The sequence below is a fragment of the Branchiostoma lanceolatum genome, chromosome 4, assembly GCF_035083965.1.
Source record: "Branchiostoma lanceolatum isolate klBraLanc5 chromosome 4, klBraLanc5.hap2, whole genome shotgun sequence".
NCBI classification, from domain to species: Eukaryota; Metazoa; Chordata; class Leptocardii; order Amphioxiformes; family Branchiostomatidae; genus Branchiostoma; species Branchiostoma lanceolatum.
This window is the reverse complement of record NC_089725.1, coordinates 1,314,556-1,337,862: the sequence shown is the minus strand read 5'-3', so window position 1 is coordinate 1,337,862 and position 23,307 is coordinate 1,314,556. Positions and strand designations below refer to the sequence as shown.

The following is a 23,307-nucleotide window of genomic DNA, read 5'->3' as shown; positions in this document are numbered from 1 at the left end:
GCCTGTCCTACAACGACATTCACCTCTTATATGACATGTGTAGCATTTAGCATAAGGGAAATATGAAGTTTCTGCATAAATTATGCAAATGAGGTCCATATTAACATAATACACATAAAGATGATAATGATAAGTACACATGACTTAAAGATGAAACACCTTTCCTTTACCAGTGAGGTGTTATAGCAGTTTCTATTAATATGTTAATTACCTTCGATCAGAGACAGAACTACACATGAATATATCAATTATCTATGTTAATTATCTAACAACGTGGATTTCGTAAAGATAGTAAAAAAACTATCTTCTTGCCTATTAATTGATACCAGTTTAGTATAGGTTAATCTCTATTCAGCATCAATTCAACTGCATTTTCATGTAGTGTTAACCCACAAACAAAAGTTACCAGCTTAGTCGGTGGTATTTCTAGTGGGAAGACTGGCTGGCCTAGACAGTACAAAAAGCTTGAACTGCAAATGAATGAATATTGAATGATGGCAATGATTGATAATGTTAAATATTCAGCAGATGATGTAATGAATAAGCAATAGTGACGACCCTGTAAAAAGGTACCGAATTAATATTGATATGACTATTATATATTCAGTAGAAGATGTATCTGAGCTACAGATGTCATGAATAAGTAAAAAGGCGATGAATAAGTAAGAGGAATGACTTGCGTCACAGTGACAAAATTAGATATCATTGGCTGATGCACTGCTACGTAACAACATGGCGGCGCCCATAGACCACGTGATCACAATCGTACTAAAGCAATACAGGCTTTGACATACGTCAAACCTGTAAAAACTCCGAACCGAGATCTTAAGTGTGTTACGCCCGCTTTCGCTAGGAGGCGCAGCTTGACCGTAACCTTTGACATCTCCATCTTTTTGCAGCAGACGAAAGAACCACAGGACTTGAGTAGCGTCGCAAGGCGAAGTAACGTTGTACAGTATTCACGGCACTTCGTATCTTGCAGATCAACATTACCGCCATGAGCGGCAAATGTTATAGATGCGCAGCGAAATTTGGTTTGTTTAAAAAAGAGGTGAGTTCTGAAAAGAAGTTAACAAATCTAGTAGGGGGAGGGGGGCGTGTCATAAAGTGTCAAATTATAGTCTTTTTGGTGTTGTCATGTCATTTTAGACATGCATACTAATATATCGTACTATTTCCCCATTGAAATTTGTCTTATGATAATATATACAATAATAGATACAATTATACCTTCTTCTTTTAAATTATGTTTAACCAAGGAGGTTAAACCTCCTTGGTTTAACCAAGGCTGTTTTCTTCCTAGATAAAGCTTGGGGTGTGTGAGACTCGTGTAAATAATTTCGATGACTCAAAGTGGCATGGCAATGATGTAATGCCTACAGACAACGTTCACCAGTGTTTGTTTGTGTTAATGTTATCCGTTAGAAAATGTTCTTAAAACCTAAAAACTATCTAGACATTTTACAGTACGTAACTGTTGCCAATCGTCATGAATTTACTGTTAGCGTTGCCAACCCTCCTGAAATTTGAGTTGCCAGTCGTCCCAAATTTCCACATTTATCGTTAAGTATTACCAGGAGCATTGCCTATAGCTCAACTGGTAGCAGCCTCACAGTTGAGACCCTGGTTCAATCCTGAGGCAGGACATCTCGGTTGGGGCTGGACCCGTCTTTTGGAAGGTGCATGTTAAAGGGGAAGGGCTAGCAACCCCTCCCTGTGCAAATATACCCTGCTACAGAAACAGCAAGGAAACTTGCTGACGTACATGTATAGGCCAATAGGCCACAAGGATCTGAACAAAGGATTGCCAAGATCCCCCCCCCCTCCCCATGTAGACTTTAAAAGCAATATTATGGACCAAAAATTTGAAATAAAGAAAATGCTGAAATCTTTATTGTAGTGAGTCTGACATTTACTGTCTAGCACATTTTGTGTAATAACTTCGTGCTTTGAGCATATTAAAACCATGCAAAAACATGCCATACGATGATCCCCTTAGTTTCGCAAGCCTACAAAAACCCCGGCGGTGATTTTCAGTGAGTTCTTACTTTACAACGAAGTCATATTTTTGCATCATGGCCGTCGCTATACATCGTGGTAACATTAGTGTTGTTTGAACTAATCATGTATACAAATGACTAAAGAAATTGACTTTCAAAATCTTAATTTCGGGCCCTAAAATCGCTTGGGTTGCCTTTAATTCTTTGACCTGCTGCACCGCTCATCACTATCTTGTCCCCATCCCCAGGTGGGCTGTCCCAGGTGTGGGTTTGCGTTCTGCAGTAAGTGTGTGAGTAAGTCTGTGGTTCTACCCGGACAACAGGCAGCCTCCAATGTGTGTAACAAATGTCATGATGAAGTCACAAGGTGAGAAAACATCATTAACTCTGACTTCTAAAATATCATTTTAACAGAAATCTTTTTTTTCTTTCGTATAACTATCAATCACCTCTGAATGATATCATACGTAGAGTGAAACTTGTTGCCACCAAGTACAGTACTAGTAGAGGCATCCTCACGGGATAGTTTTAAAACATGTAAATGCTTGTAACTATATGATTGTGAAAAGTTTAGGTGTGACAGGTTGTTTTACCCAAGTACAGTACTGTCGTACAGTGGAACTCGTTACCACCAAGTACAGTAGTACCACCAAGTACAGTAGAGGTAGTACCACCAAGTACAGTAGAGGTATCCTCACCGTGTGAATGCTTGTAGTTAGATGTCCAAAATTAGGTGTGACAGGTTGTTTAGTGTATTATAAGCAGATGCTGTCATGCTGCGTATATATCTGTGAAGCTGGTGTGTTACTCCGAAGGGTGCCCATACTGGCTAATATACAGATACAGATTAACATTCTAGGAATCCTGGCACTTGTCAGAAGAAAATGTGTGTCATACTGACTCATAGTGTAAGTAATTGATTTCTATGCAATTCTATATTAAGCAATGCCAGTTGCCACACAGAATTCTGTAGTCACTGTGGGAAAAGCTGCTTGTTGGCTGTATCACAACAGTCATATAATGTTGTACCATGATTGTGATTTATCAAACTCCCAAATGTAGTATTTTTTTCAAAACTAAAAACTTTAAGACAATGAAGGGACCTACATGTAGTTGTTATATTGTAAGATTCTGTGTTTTGAAATAGATTAAACCTGTAGGCCTTTCTCTTATTTCAGTGAAAAGAAAAAGGTAGCCTCAGGAAGATACTCCCCACCAGCAAACTTCAAAAAGTAAGTTTACAAACTTATCAAGGTTTTCTAGAAATTCTTTAGGGTGGATATGTGGGTTCAGAAACATAATTTTTTTATCATTTTGCAAATGAAATGTACTTGAAGTGGGGGAGTTTTTTTTCACTCATTCTCATTTAAATGTTACCCACATTTTGTAACTTCCGTTACCGTTTAAAGTAAGTCGTTCCTGACATTAAGATATGTCACATGTAAGGTGCCAAACTGTCGTTTTTATGATGAGTTAATACTTTTCTGGCTTTTAAAAACGACAGTTTGGTACCTTATATATGTGGCATATCTTAATGTCAGGAACGTCTTACTTCATATGCTAACGGAAGTTACAAAATGTGTACATTTAAATGAGAACGAGCATTCTACAATGTGACTTAGAAGAATGATTTAATCTGTGTAACCAGGAGACTGGAGAAGCATGCAGCAGCCTCAGACAGGTCCCACACGGCAGCAGCCACGCCACCGCTACCAGGGGGGTCCGTACAGGGGGGGTTTCCTGCAGGGTCGAAGGACAGAGAGATCGCGGAGAGGCTACAGAGACTCAAGAAAGACAGGAAACCAGGTATGGTCGTTGTGCACAATACTGTAAATGTGTTAGTGCAGAAATTTTCGCTGTGGTTTTATGTTCACGGTTTTTGCTGTGACTAGTACTGCTTTGCCGCAAACTCAAAACTGCAGAGAAAATTTTTACTGTGTTTTCTACCCGCCTACTAGTACCCCCTTGTCTAAGTGTTACATGTACGTACTATATATCTATATTGTACAGTATTATGATGTGGACATTTTGCAATATGATATCTGATAGTTACTCCACGCTTTGTTTCTGGTCTAGTGTGTTCGTTTGTCTGCCATGCAGTTTTTACATGTTCTGCCAGAGGGTGCTTACCACCAGTGCTATCTCTGCCTGCTTTATAATAGACCGTGTCTTACATGACCTGCGAGTGCAGTTACTGTATAGTTTTCAGTTAATGTTTGTGTCCTTTTATCTGCCTTACAGTTTCTATATGTTCTGCCAGAGGGCACTTACAACCTGTATTTTCGGGTTGCCTTGCTGTACATGTATACTGTCCCTAACATGACATATACTGTGTCTTATGTCATACCTGGGCTGTGAAAACGTTCGATAGGGTGTTCCGCATCGTGTGATAATCATACGTATCACACTGGGTTCTACTTCTATCACACGGGCTTCCATAGAATATTTAGATCAATGCATTTTGAGTGCACTGCTGTCAAAAATTGGAATACTGGATTCCGTCATTGGAATTGCGGCTGTTACAATTTTTTGAACTTCTGGCACATTTCGCATTGAATTGCGTGTTTTTTATCGCGTGGGTATGACATAAACAAAATACAACACAGTGTATTTTGCATTACCCTCGCTCCCGTCCCTACCGCGGGTCGCATCGCCCTCTATCTGGCCGATATTTACACCACCTGCGTCATGTTGCAGCCCACATCCCCACCGAACAGGAGATGGCAGCCAGACTAGCGGCCCTGAAGGGCACAGACAAGCCTCCCCCCTCCCAACAGGACATCACAGACAGACTGGCCATACTCCAGGGGAAGGACCCTGCTGCCCCACAGCCCAGCTCATCGGTAAGACAACCTTACCCTTAATTGGAGTGGTAACCTTGCCCTTAAATGGTTTATTTGTCAGAAATTACCTGTGCTATGGTGAATTCCTGAATTGCTGCAGGGTTTAAAATCACATAATACACAACATTATACAGTCAAACCTGTATTAGCGGTCACCTTTGCATAGCAGCCACCTGCCCATAGTGGTCACTTTTTGTCGGGCCCTTGGATTTTTCCCATTGAGATAAGCATTAAGAATTAGGCTATAGCAGCCACCTGTCCAACGCGGTCGCGGCCAGACGATGTATACATATTTGCTCCACAATTGCACTTTGTGGAACTGTCGCAAGGGTCTGGGCGGCTGCCATTCGGCGTACCAGGTGACCTCAATACGACCTTCCCCAACCGAAGTCAGGTACCCATTCACACCTGGGTGGAGTGTGGAAAGTCGTGTAAAGTGCCTTTCCTAAGGGCACAGCGTCGGGGCATACCAGTGATTTTGAACCCGGGACCGCTCGGTTCTGGGTGAAACCCTACCAATTGTGCCACACGATGCCATAAGTCTTACAACAACATGTGAAGACACTGAGTTTGATAGGGCCCCCATTCCACTAGACAGAAATTGCACTGTGACTTATATTGGATTTGCCTAACCCATGGATGCATAATTGGAATATCATACAAAATGTATAAGTATGATTGAAAAGCCAACAAACCCACAAAGCCTTTAAAAAAACAAATTGTTTTTATGTATGAAATTCGTTGAGCGCTTTGTCAAATTTTAGGTTGGAGAAAAGTTCCAATTAGTTCTTAACTGAGAGACCCCGGTACAATCCTGGGTAGGGGACATCTCAGTTGGGGCTGCACCCATCTTTTGGAAGAATGTTAAGTAGGGGTCTTGGGTTCAAGCACAGTAAAGGGGAAGGGCAAGCAACCGTTTCCAGTAAAAACATGTATCCTGCTTAAAACATACACGTACAGCAAGGAAACTTGCTACAGTCAAACCTGTTTCAAGCAACCACTCAGGGGACTGGGTAAAAGTGGTTGCTGAGGAGAGGTGGTTTCTCTTGACAAGTTGCCTGGTTAACGAAAAAAAATCATACATTTGAACAAAATACACCTTTAGTTAGTTCCCAGGAAACATATCTACAAGAGATGCACAACCATTTGTAGTCTCCATGCTGTAATGTAAACAAATTTCAATAAACCATTGTTTGACCATCAGAACTGTGTTTATCTAACAGTCAAACAGGATTTTGTAGTTGTCTGCTCCCAGAACAGCCAAAACAAGTGCATTCAATTTCCATACCGTAGTATATATGTCAAAATTCTAATTAACTAGCTCAATTTGTACTTTGTGCAGTATTTATGTGCTTCACTGATTTTAACTGATGACACAAAAAAGGTGCATAGATTTTAACTGTAATTCAACTGTATCTATCTTTAGAATGGCCTGTAACTGGTATTGTTGTCAAGAATACAGTGTGTATCAGAATTGTTTCTGATTCTGGTGTTAAAACTGAATGAATGGCTGATAGTGCCAGAGCTTGCAGAAATCCTCATTTTGAAGAGGCCGCTGCTGGGTTAAATGCTGCTGTCAATCAATTTTGGTTGTTCGAGTGAAGGCCCATTTGGGACTGAAAAAAAGTGGTTGCAGGTTGGGGAAGACAGTTGGTTACTAGTGGGAGAGGGCCTTAACTATGTAAAATGGACGGGACTGTTTCAATGTGTCCTCTGGCGGCAGGTGGTTGCCTGCGCCAGGTAGTTGCTCGGCCAGGTTTGACTGTATTTGCCACTAGGCACTACAAAGGTCTGAACAAACAAACAAAACAGACTCGTTGAGGGAAATTCTTATGTTACAGTTGCTTCAGCCAACCCAAAAGAGGACCGATGTAGAGAGGGTGGATGGCCTGCTGAATCAAATAGGAGAGGAAGTTTCACTGGACAGCAGGACAGATGGTGTTGCACAGGAAGGTAAATTAGCTGAAGACGTTTATCTTTTCCAAAGCCTGCACATGTATACGTTCAACTTGATATGTTTTCATGTGATAATCTGAGGCAGTAGAAGGTAGGTATAGGTAAAGGTAGTCCCTTAGCTTTTTTGAGGCTGTTAAGGGTAGTGGGTTGGGTCTGGGGCACGGTATTGGAAGCCGAAACGCATCCCTCTTTTTCCATTGCTTTTTACATGTACATGTATTTCCCTAACCAAAGTCAGGTACCCATTTTTACGCCTTGATGGAGTAAGTGTTAGTTGTGTAAGGTATCTTTCCAAAGGACACAATGTCTAGCCAGGAATGCCAGGGATCGAACCTGTGACCTCTTAATCTTATGTCCGCTAGCCAAATCACTCGGCAATTCAACGCCACCAAGGAGGAAGTACTTGTGTCATAGACCCACAACCCACTGCATTGCAATCCTAGCCTTAGCTCTGAGGTCAGCAAGCAAAAAGTTTGGCTGAGAAGCGACTGTTACACCTCTATGTAAATGTTTGTTGGGTCTTGTTGAGTTTAGACATGAAAAACACTGATTTTCACTTGCAAGTGTGTACTCATGACTTATCAGCTCTAGATTCTGTCTTCTTTTTTTTCCTTTAGTCATTCTTTTCTTTTTTCTTCAAACTATCGTAGAGTGGAACTCATGTACATGTACTTTATACAAGCATCCTCACTAGATGGCTTTAAACAATGCTTGCAGTTAGATGTGCAAAGGTTATAGAAGAAGAAGAAGAACAGTATAATATAACCAACTGCTGCTGTAATTTACATGTGTGTCTGCAAGCCTGGTTTGTTATACTGAAGGGCGGTTATAACAGTGTTGTACTGATACAGGTACAAATTGTTTCAAGTATTTCTTACTAGAGATACATCGTTGTATTTCTTTCCTCTGTCTCCAGGTGAAGAGAATGACCTTGGGAAGGAGGGTCGTTCCTGGGGCCTGCCCACATCCTCAGGCCTACCCACCAACATCCCCGCACAATCTGATGATCCTGAAAATGTAACTTTACATTTAAGTTGTGTTTAAAAACCTACTGTAACTTAGAAGTGTTTACGTATAAATTGTGTTTGATATTTCTTGTAACCCAGTGTTTGGGCAGTCATGCACAATTATATTTGGACTCATTTTATTGGAAATCTTACATTATGTTGTTGATAATTCTCCACAGTATATAATGTATTCTATTCTATTCTAACAAAAGAAAGTAAAAACTCAGATTTGATAGGTTTTAAATGGAACAAATTTTGACTGTATATGCATAGTGTGGATTTTGTATTCTCAAATCTGTAGGATAATGTAATGTTAAAACTCAACTAAATAGCAAAGCTGTACAATTTGTCTTTCTAGAAAAGGTGGGCTAGGCTAGTGGGCTGGGCTACTACTGTACCTCAGTAGGCTACCCTTCCTGGGCCCCAAGACTATGCATGGTGGTTTGGTCTTTAATGGAATTGCCTTGAGGAAAAAACTGGGACAGTGGCAAACAAACCTGGTAGCCCACTCCACTAGCCTAGCCTACCTTTTCCGGTAACCTGTACAATTCCGCCCCTGGGCTGGAAACAAGCATATTTCATCCATGTTATTTGTTGTTTAATTGTCTGGTTAAAAATCCAGTCTACAGATCTAGAGGAGGCAGCACGGAGACAGGAGGAGGAGGTAAACAACCTGATGACACAGGCACAGGCCGAGCTGGGGGCGGAACAGGCAGGCAGGCAGAGAACACAGGAGCTGGCACACAGGCTGGACAGGCTCAAGGGACTGGACAATCTGACAGGTCTATTGATGAACCTTGTGTCATCACAAAACCCACTTGTTATCAATGAAAATGAGGGATTATTCATTAGCGACTGGGATGTAGCTCAACTGGTAGTGTAGCAGCCTCACAGTTGAGCTCCTGGTTCCAATTAGTTGCTAACTGGGAACCCCTGGTTCAATCTTGGGAAGGGCATTTTGGTTGGGGTATGTAAAATGGGGATCCCATGTGCCAGGAGATGCCTCCAGCATGTTAAAGGGCTAGCAACCCCTCCCTGTAGAAATATACCCTGCTACAGAAACACGAGGAAACTACATGTACATGCCACTAACAAACAAATGAACAAGCGAAAGTTGTATCCTGCCATGCCCAAGTAGAAGTATAAGTGCATGGTTTCTTCAAATCTTGTCCTACCTTAACTGAGATGTACAGTATAATCTATTACAGGAGATGGGGCACACTCAAAGTGGGACAGTGATGAAGATGAAGCAGAGACAACCAGAAGGATTCTTCAACAGGTACTGCATCATAACAGAAAACAGGAACTTCTGCTTATCAAAGCGGGTATCTCACTTGACTGAGCAAAATTGCACTAGAAAATTGTGCGAATTTGTGCCAATTTTCCCTTGCAGTTGCACTAACGTGTGACGCATTTGCATATGAAGCCCATCTGAGTCAAACAAAATGGCCTCACCCGGAATATTGCATTCTCAGTTTCGATGCAAGAGAAACTTTTATATTGAATATTGTTGTGCTGCCACTGAATTAAAAACCAAAGTACAATGATTTAAGATTGATCAAAAAGGGATTTGCAGTGATAAAGAAATGTTCACCATTTTGCCAATTGCGATTGTTGTTTTTTTTAGATCTAAAAGACTATGCAGTTTCAGGCAACAAATTGCACAAGTTGGTGCTATTTCGCCCCACTTTGCCTGACACAATTTGGCAGTCAACTGAAATACGCACTTGTCTTAGAACTATAGAGATGCAATCTTTAGTGTAACAAGGTTCATATTTATTAAATGTTTCTGTGGTCATTTCTGCAGACTGTAGTTTTTTTTAAATCATGATCACCCTTTCAGTAATTCTGCCATTTGAACAGCTGAATACTATGGTAGAGATACTTGTGACAGTTCCCTGTGTGATCTGATCGTTACTCACAGGGCCGGTGTGGAAACCACTGTAAAAACCCAAGCCCACGCCAGAAATTTGCATGATTATTAACATATTACAATACTGTATTCCTGGACAGGCCCTTGAAGAGGACAAGTTAGATGAAAAGGTTAAAGCATCAGGATTTGCAGATCTCCTGGGCCAAAATAAGGGTAAAGGTACCAAGGCTCAAGGTGCAGCCAAACCAACAAGACAAAAGGTAATGTTATGTGGTTTACTTTTATCTATAGGAACCTTGTAACTTAACTGGATATCTCACTGGTCTGTGTTTTAATTGCTAGGAAATGATGCCAACTTTGCGAATTTTCGCCACTTTTTCTTTGCATGCGGTCACACTGACGTGCAATGCATGGGTAAAATACATGACCTCTACAAACAAACCAGAATGTCACATTCTCAGTTTCAGCTCCAAATCAGATACAAGATAACTTTATTGGAAATTGCACTGTTGCCACTGAATTAAGAATTAGACACATTTAAACAAAAAGAGATTTGCAGTGATTATGCCGTTTTGTGGCCATTTTATTAATAATTTATTGCAAAAATTTCAACCACAAGGGGAAATGAAAGTACAGACTGAAGTGAAACCACAGAACCTAGATTTGAAACCAAGATTTTTTTGTCACAATTATACCTGAAAATGAATTATACACTGTAACGTTATATTTACATAAAGCCTTGTTTAACTCTGGAGCACTGGAAGGACCTTGCAAGTGACAGTTACAGGTGGAGATGCACACTGTCCACACAGCTAGCTCAATTCAGGAGAAGCCAGACTGTTGCACAGCGCAGAAGAAAAGCAGATCCGCAGAAAAGAGCTTTCCAACAGAACTGAGTCAGCTTACATATGAGACTTATGTGGCAGAGACTGCCATTCTCGTATAGGGCTGTTTAGCCATAGCTGATGCTGTAGGGCTGTTGTGAATTAGGATTTTACCATGGTCAATACTTACCAACAGTCACTACTGGGGCCTAGAATATCAATAAAATGTCTATCGGTTTCTTAACATTCCGGAACAAAGGACGGTACTGAAGGACCCGAAGAAGACATTATGCTCCGGAAACTACATGTTTTTAACCGGGGAAAGACATTTTGTATACATTCTCTGTTCACACGGAAGGCAGAGACACCCCATGGAGACCATCCATTATTTAGAACAATAAGTACTTACAAAGTTTTTAGCGTCTCTCCGATAATTAATTGCGTCCCGCCCCCCGAATTGCCTCTGAAAGCCGCGTACGTACACTCGTTTTGCGCAGTGTGGAAGCGCCCTGGGTGATACCTAATGCCGCGGCCCGCCAGACTGACCGACCCAACACTATGCCAGCGAGAGATTGTCACACTGTGTAACTAAATTAAACTAATGCTGCAGTAAAATCGTTACCTGCCTACTTACCTATTGTAACAAAACCTCGGCCACCTCTGGTCATTTGGGGGTGGGGGGTGGGGGCAAGGTTAAGACTGTCGAGAGTGAGTTTGTCAACCCGATAGTTTGGCGGCAAAGTGACTTCCCCTGCCATCACTACCAGTATTACAATGAAATTCGTTTTGAAAAATTAATGGTGGATTTTGTTCATGTGCAGTTCGATGTGCACTAGGTTTATAATCCCTTCCGTCCGCCGACTTTTTCGACGTTTTCTCAGTATAAAATCTCCTTGATAAAATGGAAAGAGAGAGAACAATCACGGCGGATCAAAAAATGAAACCGGGGTTTCAAAATGGCGCGAAATATGCTAAGTAGGGTGTTAGCATATCTCCGACAAATGCGTCGGCCTGGCGAGTTTGGGACACCATATTTTGTCCAGCGTCTCTGGCATCGTTTGTGCCGTTGATATATGTGATATGACCATGTATCCTGTTACCGTCGATCATGAGTTCCAACGCAACAAGGAGACTGAGTCCGCTGTTTACGAGGCCGAGGGGCCGGAAGTGGCGCGCCTTTCCGATCTGTTTTTTTTATGCAAATAAGCCTCGACGTGCCGACGACTCCCATATTTGGAACACTCGGTAGAGTTGTGTAGAAGTCATCCTCTAGAGAACTCCAAAATTTAAGATCTTTTTGACAAAATATGCTCCATATTATGTTTACAGCGAAATATATTCTAGGGCTGAATATTTAGTACTAGTATCATGTAACAAACCTTTCAAACATTAATTCAAAGGAACCGTGAGTCCTTGACGCGGCGTGCGGTATGGTTACGGTGAGATCCATATATTAACACTTTTGTTTGATTTTGATAGCACCAATTCGGTTCTGCGTTGTTACATTTTTGGCTATGATTGATTCAATTTTCTAAAAACCTATGGCCAACATTTTAGACACAACAGGACGATAGACTGGTCTGTACATGTGCGCAAAGCGCTGCTGGATTGATTGACATAAGCGGCTCCTTTGACAGCCGGATTGTACAAAGGGAGAAGCGGCGTGGCGTTCTGTGCAGAACTTGGAAGTTCCGTGTTTGGCTACTTACTTGGCCGAGGAGAATGAGCATACTAGTAACTTCAACACAAGCGCAACAGACCTTGTGTAAACAGCAGCCCGCTTTGTTTTCAACGGAACTAATTCAATTGTTTTTATTGTCACTACAACTTGAATGACAGAAGATACCAATGTGTCGTAGTAAGAATCTCTTGCCTAACCTCCTTGGTCCAAGGAAATTACTAGTAAAATGTCCTTGATTCTACCCAGCCTTGATTCTACGAAGTGTGCCGGAGATTACTTTGAGAAGTTGATACGGCTGTTCAATGTTTGTTTGGAGCATTTCTTCAAATATAACGTGACCGAATCATCCGCCAACACTTGAAAGCTACCAGCCAGACAGAATTGTATAGTTTCCCCTTTTGCATGGGCAAATGTTACCCTGATTGTGGCCAAACGCCCTTACAAATTATTCTCCTTATAGTCTGGAGCCAAGGACATTATAATGTTCTTGCTGGAGCGTAGTTGTGAAAGACTACATTTACATCATGGCGAGAATGGGAGCGCGTTTGTGACCGTGCATAAGAATAGTGAATAAATTATCCGTTTTTCTAAAAGGTGTCCCACTTTGGGAGACCAATGAGGTCACACTCACAGCAAGAGATACAAGTGGTAGCCTCCGATGCAGACTCCTCCCGGCTGTTTTCTTTTTATACTATTACATTTTTTTTTCTTATTGCTGGCCAGCAATAAGAAAAAAAAATGTAATAGTATAAAAAATGTAACTTGAAAAAGAAAACAGCCGGGAGGAGTCTGCATCGGAGGCTATACAAGTGGTCGGAATTTAGAAGACATGCGATTTAATACATGGCCTTACTGGGTTATAAGAATATGCTTTCCTTTATTCTTATCACTTACACTTTTTAAAACAGCAAAAAAATCTCGCTCTTCTTCTCAAATGAAACAAAGAAGTGAGTCGGAGAGTATTTCTCGATTACAATACACATCTGTGTCTGGCACTGTCTGGCAGTGTCTGCCGCTAGCTTTGCAGCGTCGAGAAGTAAACAAATGCGGATTCAGGTGGGCAACAAACGCCGATTCTATGTCCATTGTTTTACAGTTACCTCTGAGTTGAATGAGACAGCATTTGGAGAAATAGCTAATTTGTCTTTTTTTTTAAACTCCAAGCGTTAGCAGTACGCTTGCAACTTCCAAAGACATTTCCTTTAGAGTCTCTGTTGCTACTCGATTCTTTCATTTGAAAGGGCCAACTGTTATTTGCATCTGGTAACTCTGGTATATTTTCTTTTTTTTTATACAGGTACGCCGAAACGATCGTCGAAGAAAATCTATTCAAACCGTTTGGTCCAATGTGTCTTTGCCCTGTTTTTGTTTGTTCTGGGTTGTGTTTCGTTTTTTCCTTGTTTCCACATACTTTTTGCTGACGTTCGTATTTATCATTGTTACTAGCAAAATTGTATTTGGGACGCACATTTATTAACACGTTTTGTCGTTTAACTAACATAATTCGGAAGAATGTCTACAAAACAAAACAGCGTTTACATCCCCAAGCTTATGAACGAAAGGGTTTTGTAATTATAACTCTTCAATATGAAGAAAGGTAAGTTCTCGATTGACGGAGCTGAAGCAGACAATGGATCTACCTCGGATCAAGGGCATTATTATAATGTCCTTGCTCGGATCTACGGTAGGTTTGTAATCTACACTAGACTACAGAAAAAAATTAACTGCGTCTTCACTTAGAAACCAAAACAAAGACGTAAGTTTTGGAATCATCTATGTTCATCATCATATATATAATTGCCTTCAAATTACTTGTTCTTCGTAGTTGATATATGTTCCAATTTTGAATCCTCACAACAGAATGTATATTATATTAAAGCCATGAAGAAACTGACACAAAATCCACTCACTGGAATATCGGGAACGCCAATGGGTTTATAAATTGACAGGTCTGGTACCGGCCCGTCCTACTGTGTGCACCAATAAGACCACTCTCTAATCTCTTGCTGAGTATAGCCCATGAAAGTCGGAAACCTTTACCATCTTTTTAGCATTTTCTTTAAAAAGTAAGTATACGTAGAGAACGAAATCGACTGACAAAAATATTACAAATACTATACTGTTAAAGCGTGAAACGAATGTCCTGTAATAAAATAACTAACAATGAAAGGAAACAGTACTCGAATAAACAGGGCGAAACAGGACCAACATCACTGAACTGTAGTGCAAGGACAACAAAATATCGCTCTTCCCACCGGAAGTAAACTAGAATAATAAAAACGCTTTGGAAGAACAAGGACATTTTATAATGTCCTTGGGAAGAACAAGTCGCCCGGTAGTATTCTTCCTCATACACTTGTATTCTTCGCATCTGTATGTATAAAAGAGAACATTAAAAAAGTTAATAATCTGTAACAAATGAAGCTTACGGTATTCTATAAAAAGAGAGGGGGATTGTACGACCATATATAGTAGTATTTCCAAAGATCTTGTTTTCAGCAAGGAGGTTAGTCACTATCGACACAGAAGAAAACGTGATGCACAATAGACTCCGTCGGCTTTGTTTTGAAACGGCCTTTGTTTTCCCAATGGTTTTCCTCAGCGTTGTTAGCGTTTCCTACGTATAGCAGCTCCGATCTGCATTGTCTCAAAAATATCTGGAACATTTCGGAGTTTAAACACGTACAAACTGATAAAGAATGTTTGATCAGTTCAAACCCTGTAGTCCGTAAAAAATGGCATTCCGCAATAGTGCAATAGTTGATCTTTTGTGTCAAAATTGATTTCAGCAGCAAAAAAGCGGTCACAGTCACAGAAATGAAGATACACGTGGAAGCACCAAAATGTTGTGCCATGGCAGCGTATTTTTTTGTGCGGCGTGACTGTCGGTAAAACTTTAACTAAAACAGAATTTCTATTAAACATCGAACGAACAACGTTCGTTAAATTGTACCGCCGCGCACAGCCTTTGATCTGAGCTCAGACCGCCGTTTCGAGGGTTTCGGTCGGAGTTCATCAATCAATTTTGACAGGCCTGCGGCACCACGCTGTCTTGTTGGGAGACAAGTCGCGACGAGCGTTTGTGGATTTTAACTTGTTTAGGAGAACCAAGGGCATTATATAGGAAGTAATTTATTCTTACAAGAACTGCTTTTACTTCATTGTTTAGTTTTATCCACATAATTTCGTTGGGCACAGTTAATCATCAGATGATTGTTCAAATACATTGGCTTGATTCTAAAACTGTTTCCGTTGTCTTTCCTCCCCGTAAGCAAATACAGTAGTCAGATCACTACCAAACTTTCCTGACAAGATCGTGGTACTAGTATTTCGCGAATAGTCCGAACTGTTACGTTTATGAATGTTAAACATCCAGGTAAGCGAACTGTTATATTATATTATGAATTAATTGGTTATCAAGGTTTGATGAAAACGAATGTGAAACGAGGATACTAGTAACCAATTTCACATATCTACGAGTCTTGCACAGTGTATCGGCGATCAAGTAGAATAAAGTCCAGATAAGAAAATGGTAGATCTGTCAACGTCGGAACTTGATTGATACGCTCCCGCGCCTGGTCACGTGAGGGTGTCGGTCCGTGAAATGTGGAAAAAGTTCTAAATTTCCAATTAAGTACTAGTATTGTTATTTTCCCCAGAAGGAACACATTTGTCGATAACCAGATGAAATCTTTAAGTAAGAAATTTGGGCATTTAAGAAATGTACAAGTTTTTAGCACACCAAATTTTTGGCGTCCACTTAACACAAATGTAGCTGCCAATCACACCCTAGCAACCGCCAGTCCTCACAGCAACCGTCTTGTCTGTTTTTTCCCCGTCTTTCTGTCGGCCGGCATCTGATGTTTTGTCGGCGAACAGGCGAAAGTTCGACCATGAGTTACCGTCCTGATTTAGTCATGTATTTCGGCAGGTCACGTCATATCCATGCAAGAGATCTTATACAGAAATGCATGCGTGAATATATTTTACCGACGCCGTGTTACACAGACCGCGGTGCCGGACTAGCTCTTCCGCGGAGAAAACAGTTTGATAAGAAACTTTTTGGTTCGACAAGCATTGACTGTGGAATACTGACCGTATCGTTTGTATCAAGGACATAACGTCATTGGTTGTATCGTTTAGTTATAGGTACAATTAGCAATATAATGCCCTCGATACAATGAGAAGAGGTAAGACATTGGAAAGACATTCTCGTAACAGTCAAAAGATATTCAAAAGACATTCACATTGTCATGTCGAGACAGCGTGAAAGGGCGCACACAATGCCTTTCATTTGAGCCCTCAATTAGTTTTTTTCCGATAACAACCTTACTAAGGAGACAACACGACAAACTTGGTTATTTTTGAAAATAATTATCATTATGGAATGAAAAAAAACAGCGATACATGTATAGGCTGAATATCACTCACCTTTGATACTTACACAAAAACGCAAACGAAATCATGATCAGGTTAAAACGTGCTGCTTCCTGGAGCTTTTAAACTTTGCATTGTAATTTGTGGCCGAGGATTTGGTAAAAATTAAAACGTATTTTTTAAAATCAAATTGACCCCACACGCGTACGCGCTGCTGAGGTACGCCAAGTTGGAAATGTTGGTTCGTAACGCTCATTAGTTGGCAAACATTTGACGCGGCCTTAGGGGACTTCAGATCGCGCAAGTGTCAGGAAGGTGTAAGTCTGTGGTCTGTGCAAACAAGTATTTACTGTGACAAGCTCTCGCTGTGACTCCCCAACTAGGTCGATCTATCGGGAGGGCCGCTGGCAGCGCAATTAATTCAGGCTAATTATATGGGCGTGTTTTTCGCAAGCATGCAAGTTTTCACAGTTTATATCTCCAGACATTCGGGAGACATTTCCTGAACAATTGAAAAAAACAACAAGGAAGTCCTCCCCAAAAGACCCTATAAAGACATTGTAAAACCCGAAAAAGACATTCTGTTGGAATGTCTCGAAAAGGTCTTCAAAAATTGGAAATGTATAGGGGTAGGATTGACATTTTTTATACATTTTGGGTCCCAGTAGTGAGTATGTTTAACTCTTGACAGTTAGTTGCTGAAGACTCAGACAGTGATGAGGAGCTGCCCTGGTGCTGCATCTGTAACCAGGACGCCACGCTGCGATGTCATGGCTGTGATGACGACCTGTACTGCAGAAGGTGCTACAGGTACACTTGTTTGTTTGTTTGTTTGTTTGTTTGTTTATATACATGTAGAGTAGGGATCTATTCCACCGGGAGTGGATCAAACTTGTTCCTACTGGTGTGTTCTACCAAGCGGTGACTTACAACTGTACTGTATTTACTGTTTGAGATACTGTTACAGTAGGAATATCCTCACTAAATAGCTTTAAGGAACGGTTGCAGTCAGATCTGCAAAGACTAGGTGTGACAGGCTGTTCAATGTATTATAACCAGCTTCTGCCGTGCCGCATACCTGCAAAGCTGGTGTGTTACGCAGAATGGCGGTTATACCGGCTATACAGATACTGATCTATTGGTTATACGAAATAAATGAAATCTGCAGCTTTGTATCCATGGCTTTTATTGTCTTATTTGAGTTTATTGGCAAGCTCAATCATTAATCTTTCCTGTTACGATTTCAGGGAAGGTCATGATCGTATGGACATAGAAGATCACACCACTTCCACATACAAACCTCCAGGGAAGGGCAGATGATTAGTACAGTCAGACCTAGGCCTGGCCGGGCAACCAGTCACAAGCCACAATGAAACAGTCCTGTCCAATTTTACATAGTTAAGACCCTCTGCTAAGCAACCCCCTTACCCAACTGGCAGCTACTTCTCTGAGGTCCCCAAGGGGTATTTACACTCAACTAAACAACCAAAATTGGTTAACAGCAGCACCCATCCCAGAAAAAGCCATTTTAGATTGAAGATTTCTGCAGGTGCTAGCCTGGTAACCAGGTGCTAGCCTGCAGGTGCTAGCCTGGTAACCAGGTGCTAGCCTGCAGGTGCTTGCTAGCCTGGTAACCATCCAACATGCAGGCTGAATTGAAAGTGTTTTACCAGCCCAAGCCCAAGCAATGGCTTTTCCTGTCTGTGTGCTCTATTATTCTGTTGTTGTAACTTATTATCACACCTACAGTAACTGTACTCAAAACAAGGAAAATTAGTAAGTCAGGGTCAAAAGCTTGTTCTGAAAAGAGATTTTAATGGACATGAAGTATACACTGTATTTACATGTGAATAGCATCAAGTATTTGCAAGTTTTTACACAGTTGCACTTTACTGCACTAAGTTATTTCTTTGTTTGTATTTTGCGTTTTGAAGTACTGACTGTTCACATCATTCTAAAACTTGACCTGGGTAAGGTATTAAGGCAGCCTTTTGTAAGAAAAAATGAGCACTGAGCATACTGGATCCTATTAGGTACATGTTAACTAGTAAACTGAAGTGAATGCTCACAATATACATCATCTAACAAAGAACACAAAGTTTAAACATGCAGGTGCTCCAGCACCTCAGAGGACAATAAAAGCGCAGCGCACTCCCCTGGGCGCTTTACCCCAACAAGAGGGGTGTTGCCCAGTATTCAATCAAGATCAAGATCAAGAAGAAGAACATCAAGAATAATAAAATACTATCATGCATGCTTCCAAGAAGACCAAATTACATGGAATATCATTTTATATACCAATCAACAAACTAAGGAAAGGTAAGCAGCTATTTCAGGTACAAGAAACATTTATGTGAGGGCTGACAATAATGCTGCAAATTCTATGCAAATGTACAAATATATAAATGAAACAATAAAACTTTTAAGTTATACAGGTATATTGTGATTATATCAAAGCATACAGTGTCCAATACCTTTGCATCTAAACAAGAAGAATAGCAGCATTTGCAAAGCAATGCCCCATTACAAAAAGATTATACATGACAATTTCTCTACTTACACATTTTTGTACATTAATATTGATATCTACACATTTCATTGTATTGCAATGCAACCGGTGTGACTATCTGACCTAGAGACCATAAATACTAGCCAAATCATTGTCCAGCCATCCACAAAATTCAAATGTTCAGGTAGGGGTGGGTACCGGTACAGAAACTTCAGGTCCAGATATGATCCAGGTCCAGAGGGTCAGGTCCAGAAGATCATGTCTGGATCTGAACCTGAGTATATGTTGTACTGAGTTCTGGTACAAATTATATTCAAATTGTAAATTGGAATGATATAGAAAATTTTCACTTCACATTAGGGCTGACTATTTAGAGAGCAACCTTGAAATGAACCTTCGTGCCAAATACAGAATTGCACCCATTTCAAACCAATCACAATTATAACTGTTACTGTTCATTTTCTAATCAGTCCAAAAACTGGTTCACTGATTTTGTTTGCGCCATTTTTTTCTTGACTTCTTATAGCAAGAAGTACATGTAACAGTTTCGTACCATGTACCGGTACCCACCCCTATGTTCAGGTCATCATTAAAACCACAACTGCACAGGTCCACACTAACATCAGAGTATCATGGCTCATTTCCGATAGCTCACCATAGATTACTGCTCTCCATTTGAGACAACATTTTGATCTGCTTTTCCAAAATACTATTAGGAGTAAAACAACAATATTGCAACAATCTGTCATAAAGCTCATGGCAGTATATGTTAGCTCCTGGGGATGTTTTGGCAGTTACATGTTACTGTATCCTTTAATTTCTATCAATGGGCACTTAGCTCCTTAGCATTGAATACGTTTCCTTCAAACCATTGTCAAAATTATAACCTGGTTCAAAGGTTTAAACTGTGAATGGGCGAGGTCAAAGGTGAACTGGTAGCAGGGAGTCACAGTTGAGCTCCTGATTCCAATTATTTGATTCAATCCTGGAAGGACATTTCGGTTGGGGCTGCACCCATCTTTCAGATGGGATGTAAAATGGGGGTCCCATGTTCAAGGTGCCTCCAGCAAGTTAAAGGGGAATGTCTAGCAACTCCTGTAAATATATACCCTGATACTGAAACAGCAAGGAAACTTGCTGAAGGGGCTGATTTGTATACTAGACGTTTAATTTGTATACTAGACGTTTAAGATATTTTGCACATCAGTCTCTTCTGTCATCCTGGCCCTCTGCTAGCACTCTGTGTCTTGGAAACAGGCCTCAGAGTCTGTGAGTTTGATGACATTACTGGTGTTCTCGTAAAAGGAGTTGTCTATGGACGGGGGAGGGGGCATGGCACTCAGCATGGTGTGCAACTTCCTGACCAGGAAATTGAAACTGGGACGGTGCTTCGGGTTTATCCGCCAGCAGCTGTACATGATCTGGTAGCTGTAAAAGAAGCAACCTTAATGCAACACAATTCATGACAATGTTAAGAATATCAAACATTCCATTCCTGTTTCCACCTTTATTGTTTTTTGGATCTGTGGCTTATGTTCTTTTTTCTGTACTTTGATTTTCTCTTGTTTGTATTATGTGTTCATTTTGTGAAATGCAATAAAAAATAAATAAAAAAAAGAATATCAAACTAAAACTTGACCTGTTTTCCCTCACGCCTTAATTTTTTGTTTAAAAGTTTTGAAGAAACAAACGTAACACGAAAAATTTAGAAAAATGATTTTAGTTGATGACATCTCCTTAAATATATGTATTAACTACTACATGTAAGTATCTAATTCTGAAGGGTGGTTAAACTGGCTATATAGATACAGAATGATTCGGATACTTACAGCTGATCTGAGCAGTCCCTAGGCTTCTGCAGTCTCAAGCCCTTCAGTAGAAGGTCATACACCTCGTGGTTCGCTACACCTGGATAGGGCGTGGCTCCTCTTGTGATGATCTCCCACAGGGTCACACCAAACGACCACTGAAGACAGAATATGTGAGGTTGGTCATGAAACAAAAACAAAAAGTAAATGGTACAGCCATCAGGATAGCCAAAACTATCATGCACATGTACAGAACCATCCAGAGAAGAAGAAAGAGGAAGGCAAAGGAAAAGAATGGGCATGGATGACACATTAAGAACAGAAAACCTGGAAAGGTGATGAAAACTTGTTGCCAAATTTTCTGTGGTGCCCCAACAGTCAAATACATGTAGTTAGACCAAGTCATGAGAAAAGAAAAAGCTCATTTAACATATCGTAAAAAAATTTTAATAGCGTGTACAATCTACTGCCTATTCTATATACCCCAAGCATTAGAGTTCAGGCATGTGCAAATGCTGTTCCTGCTAGAGCCACACCAATTTAAGTTCTTGGTTAACGGATTTTATCTTTTAATTTTTGCAATAAAAAAAATCATGAAAACAGAAGGCTGGGGTGAAAAGTTGCACCTGACCCTGTTCACTCCCTGAAACTGTGTGCACCAAAGTACAGACTTTCCTCTGAGATTCTGGAATTTAGCATTTTTTCAAAAAATCTGTTTACCAAGAAATTAAATTGGTGTGGCCTAGGTGTTGAAAAAAAAAAACAATTCCCTGGGGAAAGCATGCATATAATTTTTAGAATATAATTCAATCACAGTGCTCTACTAACGAGGCCCCTGAGGAGTCACCAAAAAGAAGAAGACGAGCTGTCTCAATCCTTCTCTATAATATTACTCACCACATCACTCTGTGTGGTGTACACCCTGTCGGCCAGACTCTCCATGGCCAGCCATTTGACCGGTACCTTGACCATGCTGCCCTGTCTGTAGTAGTTCTCACAGTAGATCTTTCTGGACAGGCCAAAGTCTGCAACCTTCACCACAAGCTGCTCATCCAACCTGTTGGCAAGTTGTTTGCCGTGTCATTAATTGTTAAACTTGCTAACAACAAGCAGAAAAAATGTTGTACACATTATTTATTTATTTTATCTATCTAATATTAATTTTTGGGGTATCATTGACACAGCATCAAGATTCCTTAGTCAGGACACCTCTACACATCTGTCAGAAGATGCATTTTCCCTTTTTGAACCCTTTCCACTAGACAGCAATCACTGAGTGACCATACAGCAACTAAAGTTGGATTTGTGCGACCCTTGATTTTATAAAATTAATGAAATTTGATGTAATCCCATTAACATTACTCTGCCGGATTACATAAATCTGCCACCTTAAAAAAACAGTGGGTTTGAGAGATCTCTAGAGCAGTACCTCCCAGGTATGCACAGATATACAGGAGTGCATTGTACTGGAAGACGTTGGGTTGGAGATCTGTTTTATGAACATATCTTTTCATAGAGGCGGAATTATGTACCCTGGTGGCAGTAGATGTTGATAAGATGCAAAAGTATGGTTTAGAAGACAAAACAACATAAATCTTTTGTTTTGTGTGTTGTCTTTGAAAGCAAATTACTTTAAATTTACATCTTGCATCAAATTCCACTTTAAGGGGTTTTAGCCATACATGAACAAAGTATATCCTTGACTTACATGCAGTTTCGTGCAGCCAGGTCTCTGTGTAAGAACTCCATCTGTCCCAGGTACTCCATGCCTTTGGCTATGTCCACTGAAAACTTCAGGAGGGTCTGGATTGGCACAAACTGGTAAAATAAAGACCTTTGGTTAAACATTGTGATTGATATGAAATATGATTGAGTGTTGAATCTTATATTCTGTTATAATAATACAAAATTAATGTATGTAGCGATCCAAAAGGTGGTGAAAGAAAAGTGATCTCGAACCAGCATAGCTCACCAAAGTCAGCTAATCTTCCACTGGCTGTGACAGAGAAGACAGACCCTATGCACAGTATTTACAGGTTCATTTTTAGAGGAAAATTCCCTTACTAGCTCTTTTCAACAAGTACAATGAACATTGGACCACGGCTTATCTGGCCGTTCTGACAACTCTTTCCAGTAGCATGCATGTTGTGTGCAGCGACAGTAGCCGGGAGTCGAACTCCCAACCACTTGGTCTAGAGGCAGGGTCTCTAACCACTGGATCATGCAAATTACAATCACATCTACCAGCAACAGCTATCAATATACCTAGTACTGAAATGCACAATCATGCTAATCAATTTTGCTGCATCTAGCTGTCATAAAGATGCAAAGAACAAAGTTTTAACAAAGTTTTGACTGTGAACACATATTTGAAATTAGTACAGAGAGTTTCTCAATGTAGTCCTCATCCTTGCCTGATTAAGTCAGGC

General features: G+C 40.5%; 2 protein-coding genes and 1 long non-coding RNA gene across 4 annotated transcripts in view; 2 read left to right on the top strand and 1 right to left on the bottom strand.

Moving 5' to 3' along the window:
• Positions 1-874: 874 nt before the first annotated feature.
• LOC136432197 (abscission/NoCut checkpoint regulator-like) lies at positions 875-18,991 on the top strand. Of its 2 annotated transcripts, XR_010755470.1 has the most exons (13): positions 875-1,051; positions 2,249-2,367; positions 3,179-3,232; positions 3,649-3,806; positions 4,698-4,843; positions 6,685-6,796; positions 7,716-7,816; positions 8,429-8,588; positions 9,015-9,085; positions 9,820-9,939; positions 17,253-17,371; positions 17,809-18,143; positions 18,177-18,991. XR_010755470.1 is itself a non-coding variant. In XM_066423243.1 (12 exons), exons 1-12 carry the CDS (start codon positions 998-1,000, stop codon positions 17,879-17,881), a joined length of 1,287 nt encoding a protein of 428 aa, XP_066279340.1. In that variant the 5' UTR covers positions 875-997; the 3' UTR covers positions 17,882-18,991. The 2 variants fall into 2 exon arrangements, 1 of the variants encoding a protein (XP_066279340.1); XM_066423243.1 differs by having other exon boundaries at positions 17,809-18,991.
• Positions 12,994-14,250, top strand: LOC136432201 (uncharacterized). The gene is made up of 2 exons (XR_010755471.1): positions 12,994-13,240; positions 13,482-14,250. It is a non-coding gene; the product is annotated as an uncharacterized lncRNA (long non-coding RNA).
• The window catches only part of LOC136432195 (tyrosine-protein kinase Mer-like), a 23,320-nt gene continuing 18,369 nt past the window's right edge, over positions 18,357-23,307 (bottom strand). The window contains exons 17-20 of the mRNA XM_066423237.1: positions 22,587-22,696; positions 21,776-21,935; positions 20,900-21,036; positions 18,357-20,498 (exon numbers count right to left, since the gene is read on the bottom strand). Coding sequence (XP_066279334.1) covers positions 20,303-20,498; positions 20,900-21,036; positions 21,776-21,935; positions 22,587-22,696 — 603 coding nt within the window. The 3' untranslated portion in view covers positions 18,357-20,302. The remainder of the gene's footprint in view (positions 20,499-20,899; positions 21,037-21,775; positions 21,936-22,586; positions 22,697-23,307) is intronic.